At 43.3% G+C, this 13,219-nt stretch overlaps 1 protein-coding gene across 1 annotated transcript; it reads right to left on the reverse strand.

The window, feature by feature from the left end:
• Positions 1 to 9,050: 9,050 nt before the first annotated feature.
• On the reverse strand, positions 9,051 to 12,795 carry LOC110526922 (ankyrin repeat domain-containing protein 34B-like). Its single transcript, XM_036981762.2, has 5 exons — positions 12,425 to 12,795; positions 11,859 to 12,096; positions 11,140 to 11,573; positions 10,790 to 10,961; positions 9,051 to 10,719 (listed from the first exon to the last, which is right to left on the reverse strand). The coding sequence occupies exons 1-5, from the start codon at positions 12,625 to 12,627 to the stop codon at positions 9,955 to 9,957; spliced, it is 1,812 nt and encodes a 603-aa protein (XP_036837657.2). The 5' UTR covers positions 12,628 to 12,795; the 3' UTR covers positions 9,051 to 9,954.
• Between the last annotated feature and the right edge of the window lie 424 nt (positions 12,796 to 13,219).

Here is a 13,219-nt window from a genome sequence, read left to right on the forward strand (position 1 = left end):
TCCTGATTATTATTTAACCCTGCTGTTCATCTATGATTATTGGAACATCTTGAAGAACGATCGAGCCTCACAGTTTTCCATAGTTTTTGTATTGTATTTCTGAGTCAAATGCGTGGTAAGAAAACAATTAGCAATGATCATTGAAATTGTTACAAGGTTGTAAAAACAATTCTAATAAATGCAGTTGGACAACGGATGAACATACTCGCCAATTTAAAAAAATATATATAATCCATCAGATGTTGACTGATATATTGATATATTTTTAGTTCAGGGATTTTGGTTGGGAATTATATAATGAATTAATATTTTTTTCTTAGAATGCACTTAAATACATTTTCTCATTGTAGCAGGTATTTAAAATAAAATATTTTGTGTTAAAATAAAGAAAATTATACATGCCTCATTTGCATAAACGCACAGGGTGTATTTTCATATATGAATGAATGAACATAAAAGTGTGAGACAGGGTTACAACCGCCAAACACTTGCTCTATCTACCCTACCTGTGCATTGTCTAGACTGCCTCATTAATTACGGTTGTGGTCACGTTGTCTTGCATAAACAAGTGTGTCAATAGCAGGATACCATCAGATTAAACATCAACATGTTTGGCTCGAGGTTACACCTATCTAAACATACTTTACATTGTTTGCAACACCAGACATAATATGACTAGATTCTAACACTAGAGTGTTTATTTTTGGAAATTGCAAACATTTCAGGTCACACACACACACACACACACACACACACACACTTACTTAATTCAGCGAATCATCAAGACCTAGATTAGCTGAATCAGATGTTTCAGTGCTGGACTGGAATAAAACCAGTAAAACCAACCCTGTATCTCTCCAAGATGAGGGATTTGTAACCAAACAAAGGAGGGTCCCCTACCTTTCGTCTGAGCTGGAGCATCCGTCCTCTACTGGCAGCAGCACTCCTGGTACACGGGCAGGCCTCGATTACATTGGGACCCTGGCATGCCCCCAACACAGTCAGCTTTAGGGTACAGATAGAGAATTTCAACACATCTCTATGGCTAGGGCACAGACAGTATAAAGCCAGCTAGGACACAGACAGAGGATTAGAACATAACTATAATAACATAATAGATTATATAGTTGTGATGGAGATGTTCTTGTGAAATGACTGCCCAAAGGAGTAAACCACACTATCACTCATAAGTCATTTGGCAGTACGCCCAGAACTTTGCTCATGGAACTAGAAGGAGTGATTCAATATCTCAGTTTCAAGGTAAGAAGCCTTTATGTGGTGTTAGTCAACCACATACAGGAACCAACCATACTTATACAGTTGCAAGAAAAAGTTTGAATCCTTTGGAATTACCTGGATTTCTGCAAACAAATGTGATATGTGGTATGATCTTCCTCTAAGTCCCCACAATAGACAAACACAGTGTGCAAATAACACAAATTATTGTATTTTTCTTGTCTACATTGAATACATAATTTAAACATTAAAAATGTAGGTTGGAAAAAGTATGTGAACCCCTAGGCTAACGACTTCTCCAAAAGCTAATTGGAGTCAGGAGTGTTACCAGTTGATGTTATTCTTCAATAACACAAACCCCAAAGCAAATCAGCGGGAGAAAAATAGATTTATTTGAAAAGGACAAATCATAGATGTTATGCTGGGAGGTAGATGTACAGTCTCCCCTGTCCTCAGCTTTTCTCCACAGAACAAAGGAACAGGATACTTTTTCAGTTCCGCCCACAAATGTTCTATAGGATTGAGGTCAGGGCTTTGTGATGGCCACTCCAATACCTTGACTTTGTTGTCCTTAAGCCATTTTGCTTGGCTAATTTCTTTTGATTTTCCCGTGATGTCAAGCAAAGAGGCACTGAGTTTGACAGTAGGCCTTGAAATACATCCACAGGTACACCTCCAATTGACTCAAATTATGTCAATTAGCCTATTAGAAGCTTCTAAAGCCATGACATCATTTTCTGGAATTTTCCAAGCTGTTTAAAGGCACAGTCAACTTAGTATATGTACACTTCTGACCAACTGAATTTGTGATATAGTGAATTATAAGTGAAATAATCTGTCTGTAAACAATTGTTGGAAAAATGTATTGTGTCATGCACAAAGTAGATGTCCTAACCGACTTGCCAAAACTATAGTTTGTTAACAAGACATTTGTGGAGTGGTTTAACTAGTTTTAATGACTCCAACCTAAGTGTATGTAAACTTCTGACTTCAACTGTACCTCTTCCTGACCATGGCCAGAGTGTTTAGATTTACTCAATCTAGTATTAGAACCAATACTATAACGTCTGCCAATTTACTACTGGAGAATATGTGTTCCTTTATTCGATCACACATAATATGTCCATAATATAAATCTCTCGTCAACACACACACTCAGGAAACAAAAACAAACACACAAAACAAACTGTGTTTGGTTAGGAACGTCTTCCTTCCTTATAATTTGAAAAGAGTAATATATTCTCCATCAAAATCATTTTGAGTTACTCTATGCAATTTTCAATGTTGTAACCACATGGGAGTTCCTCCTAAGCACATTTCCATGTAAGGTTTAAATGTATGGTTTATGTAGGGTTTAAATGTATGTATGTAGGGTTTAAATGTATGGTTTAAATGCTGGTTTCCCAATCATAACCAACTGTATTACCAGTACACTGATTAATACATTTTTATCTTACAATGTTTATTCATTTATTTATTTTTTCCATATTTTTTAAAACTTTTTTTAAAATTTATTTTTTATTTTTGCAGGAATATTTTTTTTTATCTCAGGATTGTGCCCTGGAATCACATAACTCATAACCGTGTCATATCATCCCATGGCTGCTTCTCCGCTTCACCTGAGTAACACAACCACTGTCTCTAACCAGGATACTTCTGCTTCAACAAAAAGATCCCAATCGGAGATGTTCCCTGCTCCTACAGGGCCACCCTGCTTCAACAGAATGGTTGCCCTAGAATTACTCCTACTAATTCCTCTTTTTAGAAATAACCCCTAGTTAGTAATAAAGTTTCTAACTAGGGGTGTCTTTGCTACAACAAAGACATAATGTGCTCAACCTGTTCTTAGAACAGGGTTTTCTATGATGTTTAAAAGAAAATCAGTCTCACACTGAATTTATCTTATCTGTCCGTAATGACATACTGTATCCACTCACTGACACTCTCAGCAGGTCTGAGGCATGTCCCTCTCTGCTCCGTTTTAGTCCGTGTGTGGTAACCTGACTCACGTTTAACAGAGCCACTGCGAGCAGTTTACCCTCAGTCTCCCGGGAACAATCAGGAAGAGGAGTTGGCATCCCACCGTTGTCACCAATTTGTCATGGAATATCTAATCAAAGGGAAGAGAGACTGCAGATTCTTTCAAACTACACTTTGTTATAAGATTTGCAAAAATGGAGAATCAACTATCAACTCAACAGTGCGTAGTTGAAAAGCTCAACGAATAGTGCCGGTTCAAAACTTTTATAGAGAAGCACATCCTTTTTGAATACGTGACAGTCAGCAGATAGTGTGTAAAAGGTGTTTAGTTGTGTGTGCAGACTCAAGATAGCACAAGGTTGATAGCATGAGGGATCAACCGTCTAACTGCATTCACAACAGCAAAACACTATAATGTGCTCCTTTCTGCAAGTTTCCGTATGTGACTTTCTGTAGGCAGTAAACCCACGGGATGTCACATGCTGCGGCCTCACTCAAGCGGACCTTAGCTATACGCCCAGTCTTATGACTAAGTCCCACAAAGACAAGATTGTATCAGGTTAGACGGTAAAACACAGGATATCATGATTAATTGTCATTTTCCACGATAGTCCCCAAATCCAGAGCAAATTCAAGAAAGCGTACAGTATTATATAGAGCCATTATTGCATGGAATACAATATGTATATATAGGCTAAGTGTGCATTTAAAAAAAAATAATGTAGTTCTGTTCTTGTTTATTAATGTTCTGTATTATGTAATGTTTTGTATGGACCCCAGAAAGAGTAGCTGCTGGTTTTGCAGCAGCTAATGGGGATCCTAATAAAATACCAACAAAAACAGGCACAACTTTACACTTTTTAGACGTTTGTCGGTATTGAAAATTGGTTACCATTGACATAATTCTACGGTTGAAATGTCACACCTCAAAACAGTTAACACCAATGACATGTGCCAGGTCTATGCAGGTAAATGAGAACTTACTCAAAGCCTTGCTATACATGGAATGTCCAGTCAAATAAGACAGAGGCGTGAAATTATTAGGTTACGGTACCGATATTCCAGAGGAGCTTTCAAATGGGATATAGAACACATAACTACCCCTGGACAAATGAACTCAATGACATATTTAAACTGGTAATGAGTGAGTCGTCCATGACCCCGGGCTTCCCCTGCTTCTTGTGTTGTTTATATACAGTGCCTTGCAAAAGTATTCACCCCCCCTCAGCGTTTTTCCTATTTTTGTTGCATTACAACCAGTAATTTAAATGGATTTTTATTTGGATTTCATCTAATGGACACACACAAAATAGTAGAAAAAAATGACTTGTTTCAAAACATTCTAAAAAGTAAAAAACGAGTGGTGCGTGCGTATGTATTCACCCACCTTTGCTACGAAGCCCCTAAATAAGATCTGGTGCAACCAATTACCTTCATAAGTCACATAATTAATTAAATAAAGTCCACCTGTGTGCAATCTAAGTGTCACGTGATCTGTCACTTGATCACAGTATATATACACACCTGTTCTAAAAGGCCCCAGAGTCTACAACACCATTAAGTGAGGGGCACCACCAAGCAAGCAGCACTATGAACACCAAGGCGCTCTCCAAACAGGTCAGGGACAAAGTTGTGGAGAAGTACAGATCAGGGTTGGGTTATAAAAAAATATACTAAACTTTGAACATCCCATGGAGCACCATTAAATCCATTATTTCAAAATGGAAATATGGCACCACAACTAACCTGCCAAGAGAGGGCCGCCCACCAAAACTCACGGACCGGGCAAGGAGGGCGTTAAATCAGAGAGGCAACGAAAAGACCAAAGATAACCCTGAAGGAGCTGCATATGGAAGAAGGTACTCTGATCAGATAAGACTAAAATGTATCTTTTTGGCCATCAAGGAAAACTCTGTCTGGCGCAAACCCAACATTTCTCATAAATCTGAGAACACCATCCCACAGTGAAGCATGGTGGTGGCAGCATCATGCTGTGGGGATGTTTTTCATAGGCAGGGACTGGGAAACTGGTCAGAATTGAAGGAATGATGGATGGCGCTAAATAGAGTGAAATTCTTGAGGAGGAACCTGTTTCAGTCCTCCAGAGTTTTGAGACTGGGACAGAGGTTCTTCCAGCAGGACAATGACCCTAAGCATACTGCTAAAAAAAACACTCAAGTGGTTTAAGGGGAACCATTTAAATGTCTTGGAATGGCCTAGTCAAAGCCCAGACCTCAATCCAATTGAGAATCTGTGGTATGACGTAAAGATCGCTGTACAACAGCGGAAACCATCCAACCTGAAGAAGCTGGAGCAGTTTTGCCTTGAAGAATGGGCAAAAATCCCAGTGACTAGATGTGCCAAGCTTGTAGAGACATACCCCAAGAGACATGCAGCTGTAATTGCTGCAAAAGGTGGCTCTACAAAGTATTGACTTTGGGTGAATAGTTATGCATGGACAAAAAAAAAACTGTCAATGGAGATTCAGGACTAGGCTTAATCTGTTTCTTGATTAATTCACTAAAAGGTTTTATTATTTTTTATTTCACCTTTATTTAACCAGGTAGGCCAGTTGAGAAAAAGTTCTCATTTACAACTGTGACCTGGCCAAGATAAAGCAGAGCGACAAAAACAACAGTTACACATGGGATAAACAAACGTACAGTCAATAACACAATAGAAAAAGCAATATACAGTGTGTGCAAATGTAGTAAGATTGGGGAGTTAAGGCAATAAATTGTCCTTAGAGGCAAAACATTACAATTTAGCATTAACACTGGAGTGATAGATATGCAGAAGATGATGTGCAATTAGAGATACTGGGGTGCAAAAGATAAAAAAAATAACAATATGGGGATGAGGTAGTTGGGTTGGCTATTTACAGATGGGCTGTGTACAGGTTCAGTGATCGGTAAGCTGCTATGACAGCTGATGCTTAAAAATTATTGAGGGAGATATGTCTCCAGCTTCAGTGAATTTTGCAATTCGTTCCAGTCATTGGCAACAGAGACCTTGAAGGAGCGGCAGCCAAACGAGGAGTTGGCTTTGGGGATGACCAGTGAAATATACCTGCTGGAGCGTGTGCTATGGGTGGGTGTTGCCACGGTGACCAGAGAGCTGAGATAAGGCGGGGTTTACCTAGCAAAGATTTATAGATGACCTGGAGCCAGTGGGTTTGGCAACGAATTTGAAGCGAGGGCCTGCCAACGAGAGCATACAGGTTGCAGTGGTGGGTAGTATATGGGGCTTTGGTGACAAAACGGATGGCACTGTGATAGACTGCATCCAATTTGCTGAGTAGAGTGTTGGAGGCTATTTTGTAAATGACGTCTCCAAAGTGAATGATTGATAGGATAGTCAGTTTTACGAGGGTATGTTTAGCAGCATGAGCGAAGGAGGGTTTTGTTACGGATTTCTTCTGGTGAAGGAGAGGAGGACCAAAATGCAGCGTGGTTATTCATAAACATCTTTAATGAAAGATGACACTACGAACAATATACAAAAACAATAAACGTGAAAAACCAAAACAGCCCTATCTGGTGCAACAAACACAGAGACAGGAACAATCACCCACGAAATACCCAAAGAATATGGCTGCCTAAATATGGTTCCCAATCAGAGACAACGATAAACACCTGCCTCTGATTGAGAACCACTCTAGGCAACCATATACTTTCCTAGACAACTCCACTAACCACAATCCCATAACCTACAAAAAAACCCTAGACAAAACACACCACATAAATACCCATGTCACACCCTGGCCTGACCAAAATAATAAAGAATATAGAAATACTAAGGCCAGGGCGTGACAGGTTTGTTGCGAAATAGGAAGCCGATTCTAGATTTAATTTTGGATTGGAGATGCTTAATGTGAGTCTGGAAGGAGAGTTAAGAGTCTAACCAGACACCTAGGTATTTGTAGTTGTCCAAATATTCTAAGTCAGAACTATCCAGAGTAGTGTTGCTAGTCGGGTGCGGGCAGCAATCGGTTGAAGAGCATGCATTTAGTTTTACTAGCATTTAAGAGCAGTTGAAGGCCATGGAAGGAGTGTTGTATGTCATTGAAGCTCATCTGGAGGTTTGTTAAAAATTAACACAGTGTCCAAAGAAGGGCCAGAAGGATACAGAATGGTGATGTCTGCGTAGAGGTTGATCAGAGAATCACCAGCAGCAAGAGCAACATCATTGATGTATACAGAGAAGAGAGTCGGCCCGAGAATTGAACCCTGTGGCACCCCCATAGAGACTGCCAGAGGTCCAGACAACAGGACCTCCGATTTGACACACTGAAGGTTCCTCTTTGTATCATCCCTTGGTATTCAACCTAATCCATGATGTTACAACACAATGTTCTGTCTGAGCTGCGTGGTCCTCTGTGGATCAACACTGACATCCTACCAGGTCACGGAGGCAAGGCCACACCCCTTGACCCCAATGACTTCCTGGCGGCCGCGGTGACCTCTGTGCTGCAGATACGGACAACCCATGTAAGTTAGCCTGAACACATTCGCAGGTTCAACCCTTAACCCAAGTTGTGGTGCAACGAATCAAAGGATTGTTTATTCTGTGTGTTTGCATTCATGCCTATTGAAACAAACCTAACATGAATACATTGACTGTCATCTGCAAAACAGCCAGTGATTATCGTGTAGGTTAGACTACCATGCTAGTGTGCCTGTCCCTTACCATCTCACTTTTTTTCTGTAGGCAAGCACCATGGTCTTGTAGTTGATGCGAGCTTTGACTGGAAGCCAATGGAGTTTACAGAGGAGCAGGGTGACATTGGAAAACAAGGGAAGGTTGTACACCAGATGAGCTGCAACGTTGTGGATAAGTTGGAAGGGTTTTGAAGGCACAAGTGGGGAGCCCAGCCAACCTCTGTTGCAGTAGTCCAGATGGGATATGATGAATTGGATTAGTACCTGCACCACTTCCTGTGTGATGAAAGGTCGTACTCTATGGATGTTGTCTATGCAACACTCGGTTGGCTGGGCTCCCCACTTGTGCCTTCAAATCGCTTCCAACTTATCCACAACGGCAGGGTGTTGTCCAGGGTTATGCCAAGGTTCTTAGCACTCTGGGAGGTGGAAACCAAGGAGGCCTTCCCCGGGAGAAAGAGCACTCCATCTTGTCGAGGTTGAGCTTGAGGTGGTGGGCTGACATCCAAGCTGAGATATTGTCCAGGTTTCAAACAATGAAGGGACAGGAAAATAAGGCGATGCTACAGTAATTAGAGGCCTAACCGTATTCTGGTATATGGAAAGGCTTTCCCAAAAACCTTCTCAGTTAACTATGTTATGTAGCTACAAAGTAGCCATAACCTGGCAGAATGATGTCATGATTATTTGCATCAATCCAATGGCCATTTGTTTTGCAAACTCCATCTCATGTGCTACAGACCAAGCAACAGTGCTAGGTGCCTGCACACTTGAATTAAGGTTAACTACGACCCAGTAGTGGTCTCCTGATGTGGTTTAAGCATTGTTATGTACTTACAACATCAAATTGTGTTGTTTTTCTATTAAGAAAGAGTGACTTTGAAAGCAAAAAACTGAACAAAATAATGTGAATTCTATCTGTTTCAATAGTAGGCCTACTTGCACGGTACAGCTTGGGTTGGACTGACTGAAAGGCCAATATGGGATTGATCATTTTTAAGGGTTCAGGATGTAATCTACTGTTTCTCAGATTATTTTTACACAGGGCACCTTTCCTTTGCCGGTCGGGCTGTTTGGGACATTTTGGGCAACATTAGAGTATACCCACTTTTCCAGGCACCACTACACCACTGATGGAGCCCAGTGACTTGGTGTATAGAGAAAAGAGGAGAGGGCAGTAAAGCAGTTTATTAGCAGTGAAGGAGCACAACAGAACAAGTGAAAGGCAATACAACAACTACCTCGTCAAATGGTGTACAAAACAGCAGTGTTGAATAAATACTCAGCAAATGTAATGCTCTGACATTCTTACTTTGTGTTCAAGAATCCTGATGGTCTTACTTACATTTTTTGGTGTTTGTTTTTCCCACTGACACATATGAATATTTTCCTTAGTGACTTAGATCTTCCACAGTCAGAGGAGTTAGCCTGAGTCCCAGATGTATTTGTGCTGTGTTGCCAATCCATTGCTTTCAGTCTGTCATTGATTTAGTCAGAATGACTCAGTCCCCCTTCCCTTTGAATAGTAAATTATTTTGTCATAGGATTCAAGGCCTCAGATTCCTTCATTCCATGTGTTAAAAGCATCTCTGTCTGTTGTTAGATGTCCTGAGGAGGAGTACCATGAGATTTCTGCTCTCAGATTTCAAACGGATATATATGTATCAATTGATCAAAGAAGAGCTGTTGCGTTACCGATGGTTCTGATGCGCCGATCGTAATTCCTCTATTCCTTCCTGGGCTTGATGGAATTGCAAGTCTGGTTGTCAAAGGAAGTGTAATTAAGCACATTGAAAAAGCTGGGATGAGCAATAATAAACTTCTGGTAAGAAGGCACAAGTTCTTTGTTAACAATGTTATGGTCACACAGCAGCAACAGAGCTTGAGGAAGCTATATATATTGAGGAAGCTATATATAGGAAGCGGCGCACACAGTAGTCAGACACACAGAAAATGCAGTGTTCTAGTCTGGTCCCAAAACTGTTTGTGCAGTTTTGCCAAGGCGTGACAATGACTATAGGGCTGGGGTTAGCAAGACGGCACGAACAAACCTGGGACCGGGCTAGCATTGTTCGTCTTAGTGGATGAAGAGCTCCTCGAAGTTGACAAGCTGTTTAATCTGCTCAGTCTGCATGGAGTGTCTTCTCAGCAATGTCTTAAACTTCCGATCCCTGTGGAAGGAAGGTGCACAAGGGACGAGAGGCTTTGACCCCGGCCCTGCTACAACACCCCCATTCAGATTCAGTGCTTTGGTGCTCCCACTCAGGCTGGGGCAGGTTGAGGTGGGGCTGACCCCAATGTCGGGTATGGGTGCGTGGGGGTTAAGAGGAGGCAGGTATCCCGGCCGGGTGTGGGAGATATGATCCAGGAGCAGGGCCCCCGAGCCTCTTCTCTCCAGGTTTGCGGGTCCCCTTCTCTGGGCAGTGCTCTCCAGGGACTCCCTGGAGCCTGACAGGGTGGATGACCGGCTGGTGACCAGCTTACGCTTCTCAGTTCCCCCTACACCACCCCCTATGCCTCTGTGGGATTCATTACACTCTGGGTGGCTGCTGTGGCCGAACTGGGGCAACTGGGAGTCAGAGCTATAGTGGTCCATGCCGATGTTGCGGCGGCGGACTACATTCTTTAGGCTGGACACGGCCAGGTTAGGGAGGCAGCAGTCTAGGGAGGTTTTGTCCACTGGGTGGACTGGTTCATGAACGCCACAGGGACAGTTGGGGCAGCCTCCTCCGTCCCCCCGGTGCAAGAGGTTGGGGTGGGAAAAAGCTGCAGCGCTGTCATAAGACATCTTCCTACTCAGGCCTCTCCTTCGTCCTCCGCCACCTCCCTCGCTTCCAGCCACCTGAGATACAAAAAATATACGTAAAAATGTATTATGATATAGACACATGATAAGTTATTATCATTATTACCTGCTCCAAGGCCCTTAGCAGCCCCGTGGCGTCTTTGGCGTCGATGCTCTGGTGACGGGCGAGGGTTGGATGTACCCCGGGCCCTGCCCTTCCGGACCCAGAGAAGGCCAAGCTGTTGACCCAGAAGGAGAGCTCCTCCTCTGGGGTAATGTCCAGCAGCTCCTCGGTCAGGCTGAAACAACCCACACACATACAAAAAAATACACATTTGGCTGGAGCAATTGGCAGTTACTAGTGCAGTGCCATGTTAGCAGTTTAGGGGTAAAGTGCCTTCAAGGGCACCTACTCTGAACCTATTTTTTTTCCTGACAGACATGGGATTTGAACCCCTGCTTCTCTTGGCTACCTACCTAGAGGCCTTGCTCTGCTGCAGCAGCAGGGATGGAGGGATCTTCAGCCAAGGCTCCGAGTGGAGCCGCTGGACATGGAGCAGCTTCCCCACCCCAGGACTGGGGCCTCGTAACAGGTTAGGGTCCCTGGTTGGGGAGCCTGGCTGAGAAGAATCAGAACCAGTAGAACCAGAGATGGTGGTTCCCCTTCCACCACCCTGGTGGTGCTGGTGCTCCCTGAGGCCCAAGAGGGGGCTCCATGGGTGGGGGGAGGTGATGGCGGGGGAACCCTGTGGAGGGGTGCGGAGCTGTATGTCTGAGGGGGACATGCAGCAGGTGGCCGAGCCAGGGGTGCAGTGCATGCGCTCTTCCAGGTCGGGCGGTGGAGGCACGTTCAAATACTGCTTGGTCATCTGGCATCCCGAAGGTAGCTTGTCCGTGGTGATGATGATGACCTATAATGTAATATGATATAAATAATATAAAACATAATCAAATTTAATACGTGCCATTTAGCAGACGTAAGGTGACTTATAGTAGAGCATGCAAACATTTGGTCCCAGAGTAGGGTTGCAAAAATTCAGCAACTTTCTCAAAGTTCCCAGGTTTTCCAGAAATCCTGGTTGGAATACTCCAGCAATCATAAGTTCATAAGCACAAAATCTGGAATCCTCCAACCAGAAGTTCTGGAAAACTTTTTTGCAAACCTACCCAAGCGGGAATCAAACCCACATCCCCACCTCCTTGCCCTTGGCCTTGCAGGCATCCAGTAGGACTCTCAGGGCCTCCTTGTCCCCTGCATTGACAGCATAGACCAAAGTTGAGGAGCCAGAGTGGTCGTTCAGACTGGGGTCGGCTCCACTCCCCAGCAGCAGAGAGAGGACATCCACTCCGGCCTGCTCCAGACACGCATGCATCAGAGCAGTCTTACCGGCCTTATCCTGGATGTTTGGGTCAGCACCACTCTCCAGCAAGTACCTGTGGGGGGACATGGATGTCATGTTGATCAATACTCTGTGGATCATTGAACTCCTGAAGAGGAGGTAAAGTGTATTTTTACTTGGAAACTCTATGGTAGGGCAGGGGTGGCCAATATTATTCATGAAGAGCAGGTGTTGGTGCAGGATTTGGTCTTCAATGTATTATTTAAGCCAGGTGTGTAATTGTTTTGGCTGGAGTGAAAGTCTGTACACACACTGACCCATTGGGGATACAATTGGGCCACCCCTGCTCTGTGGTGTTTACCTCCTACTCCTTAACACTAACCCAACCCATACGAGGTGTCATGGACTAGTGACTTACTTACCGAACCATCTTGTGTTTGGGCACGCTCTGTGCGTCCGTGTGGCGTGTCCGGCACGACACCATGAGGGGCGTCTCACCGCGCTCGTTGCTCTCGTTGATGTAAGCCCCTCCCTCCAGCAGCAGGCGTGTCAGACGCAGTCGACTCAGGAACACGGCCTTGAGTAGAGAGTTCCCATCCGTACGCACCTCCGTCGCGTCCTCCATGCCAGGATCAAAGGTATAGTGGCTCTCTAATGCAGGTACTGGTACTGTGTCTTATAGAGTCATCGTTAGTGTAGAGGCAAGTCTGTCAATGCCCTGTGGAATGTCAGATGGACAGAAAATGTGTCTTAGTGTTACTACAGCATTACAGCAGAATAAAAGGTGAAAGGTCATGCTAATGCAGGTAGTGTTACTGTGGTTTATAGGGTCATCTGTGAGATTCTAGATGTAACTTTGTCATGGCCCTGTGGGAACATATATAGACAGATGTGTTCATAGAAATATAATTACTAGAGTATTACTAGAGTAGATTATATAAGGATTCCCCATTCAAGTCAGTGTGTTGTGATGGGTAGACCGGTGGCCATATTGAGTGTACCTATAACTGAGGGGGTCTGAGTTTTTGTTTCCGCTGCTTGAATATTTTGATGTGATGGCTTTTTTGGATTTTCTAAAGTTTGAGGATAGATTATGGTAATAGTATGAAGTCATAGATTATGGAACCATCTTGGACCACACAGCATTTCCTGCTCCTAACACCTAGGATATCTTCACTTTATTCTCAGAGAAAGTGAGGACTAAGGAGGATCAGAGA

The sequence above is a fragment of the Oncorhynchus mykiss genome, chromosome 6, assembly GCF_057628025.1.
Source record: "Oncorhynchus mykiss isolate SJ-2025 chromosome 6, ASM5762802v1, whole genome shotgun sequence".
Lineage (NCBI taxonomy): Eukaryota > Metazoa > Chordata > Actinopteri > Salmoniformes > Salmonidae > Oncorhynchus > Oncorhynchus mykiss.

What these genes read in the sequence shown, in the direction of transcription:
- LOC110526922 (XM_036981762.2), bottom strand. Translation starts at nt 12,627, where the DNA reads ATGGAGGACGCGACGGAGGTGCGTACGGATGGGAACTCTCTACTCAAG. An exon ending in GCAAGGCCAAGGGCAAGGAG is followed by an intron (nt 11,574 to 11,858) that starts GTGGGGATGTGG and finishes ATTACATTATAG; the next exon opens with GTCATCATCATCACCACGGA. An exon ending in CAGCAGAGCAAGGCCTCTAG is followed by an intron (nt 10,962 to 11,139) that starts GTAGGTAGCCAA and finishes GGGTTGTTTCAG; the next exon opens with CCTGACCGAGGAGCTGCTGG.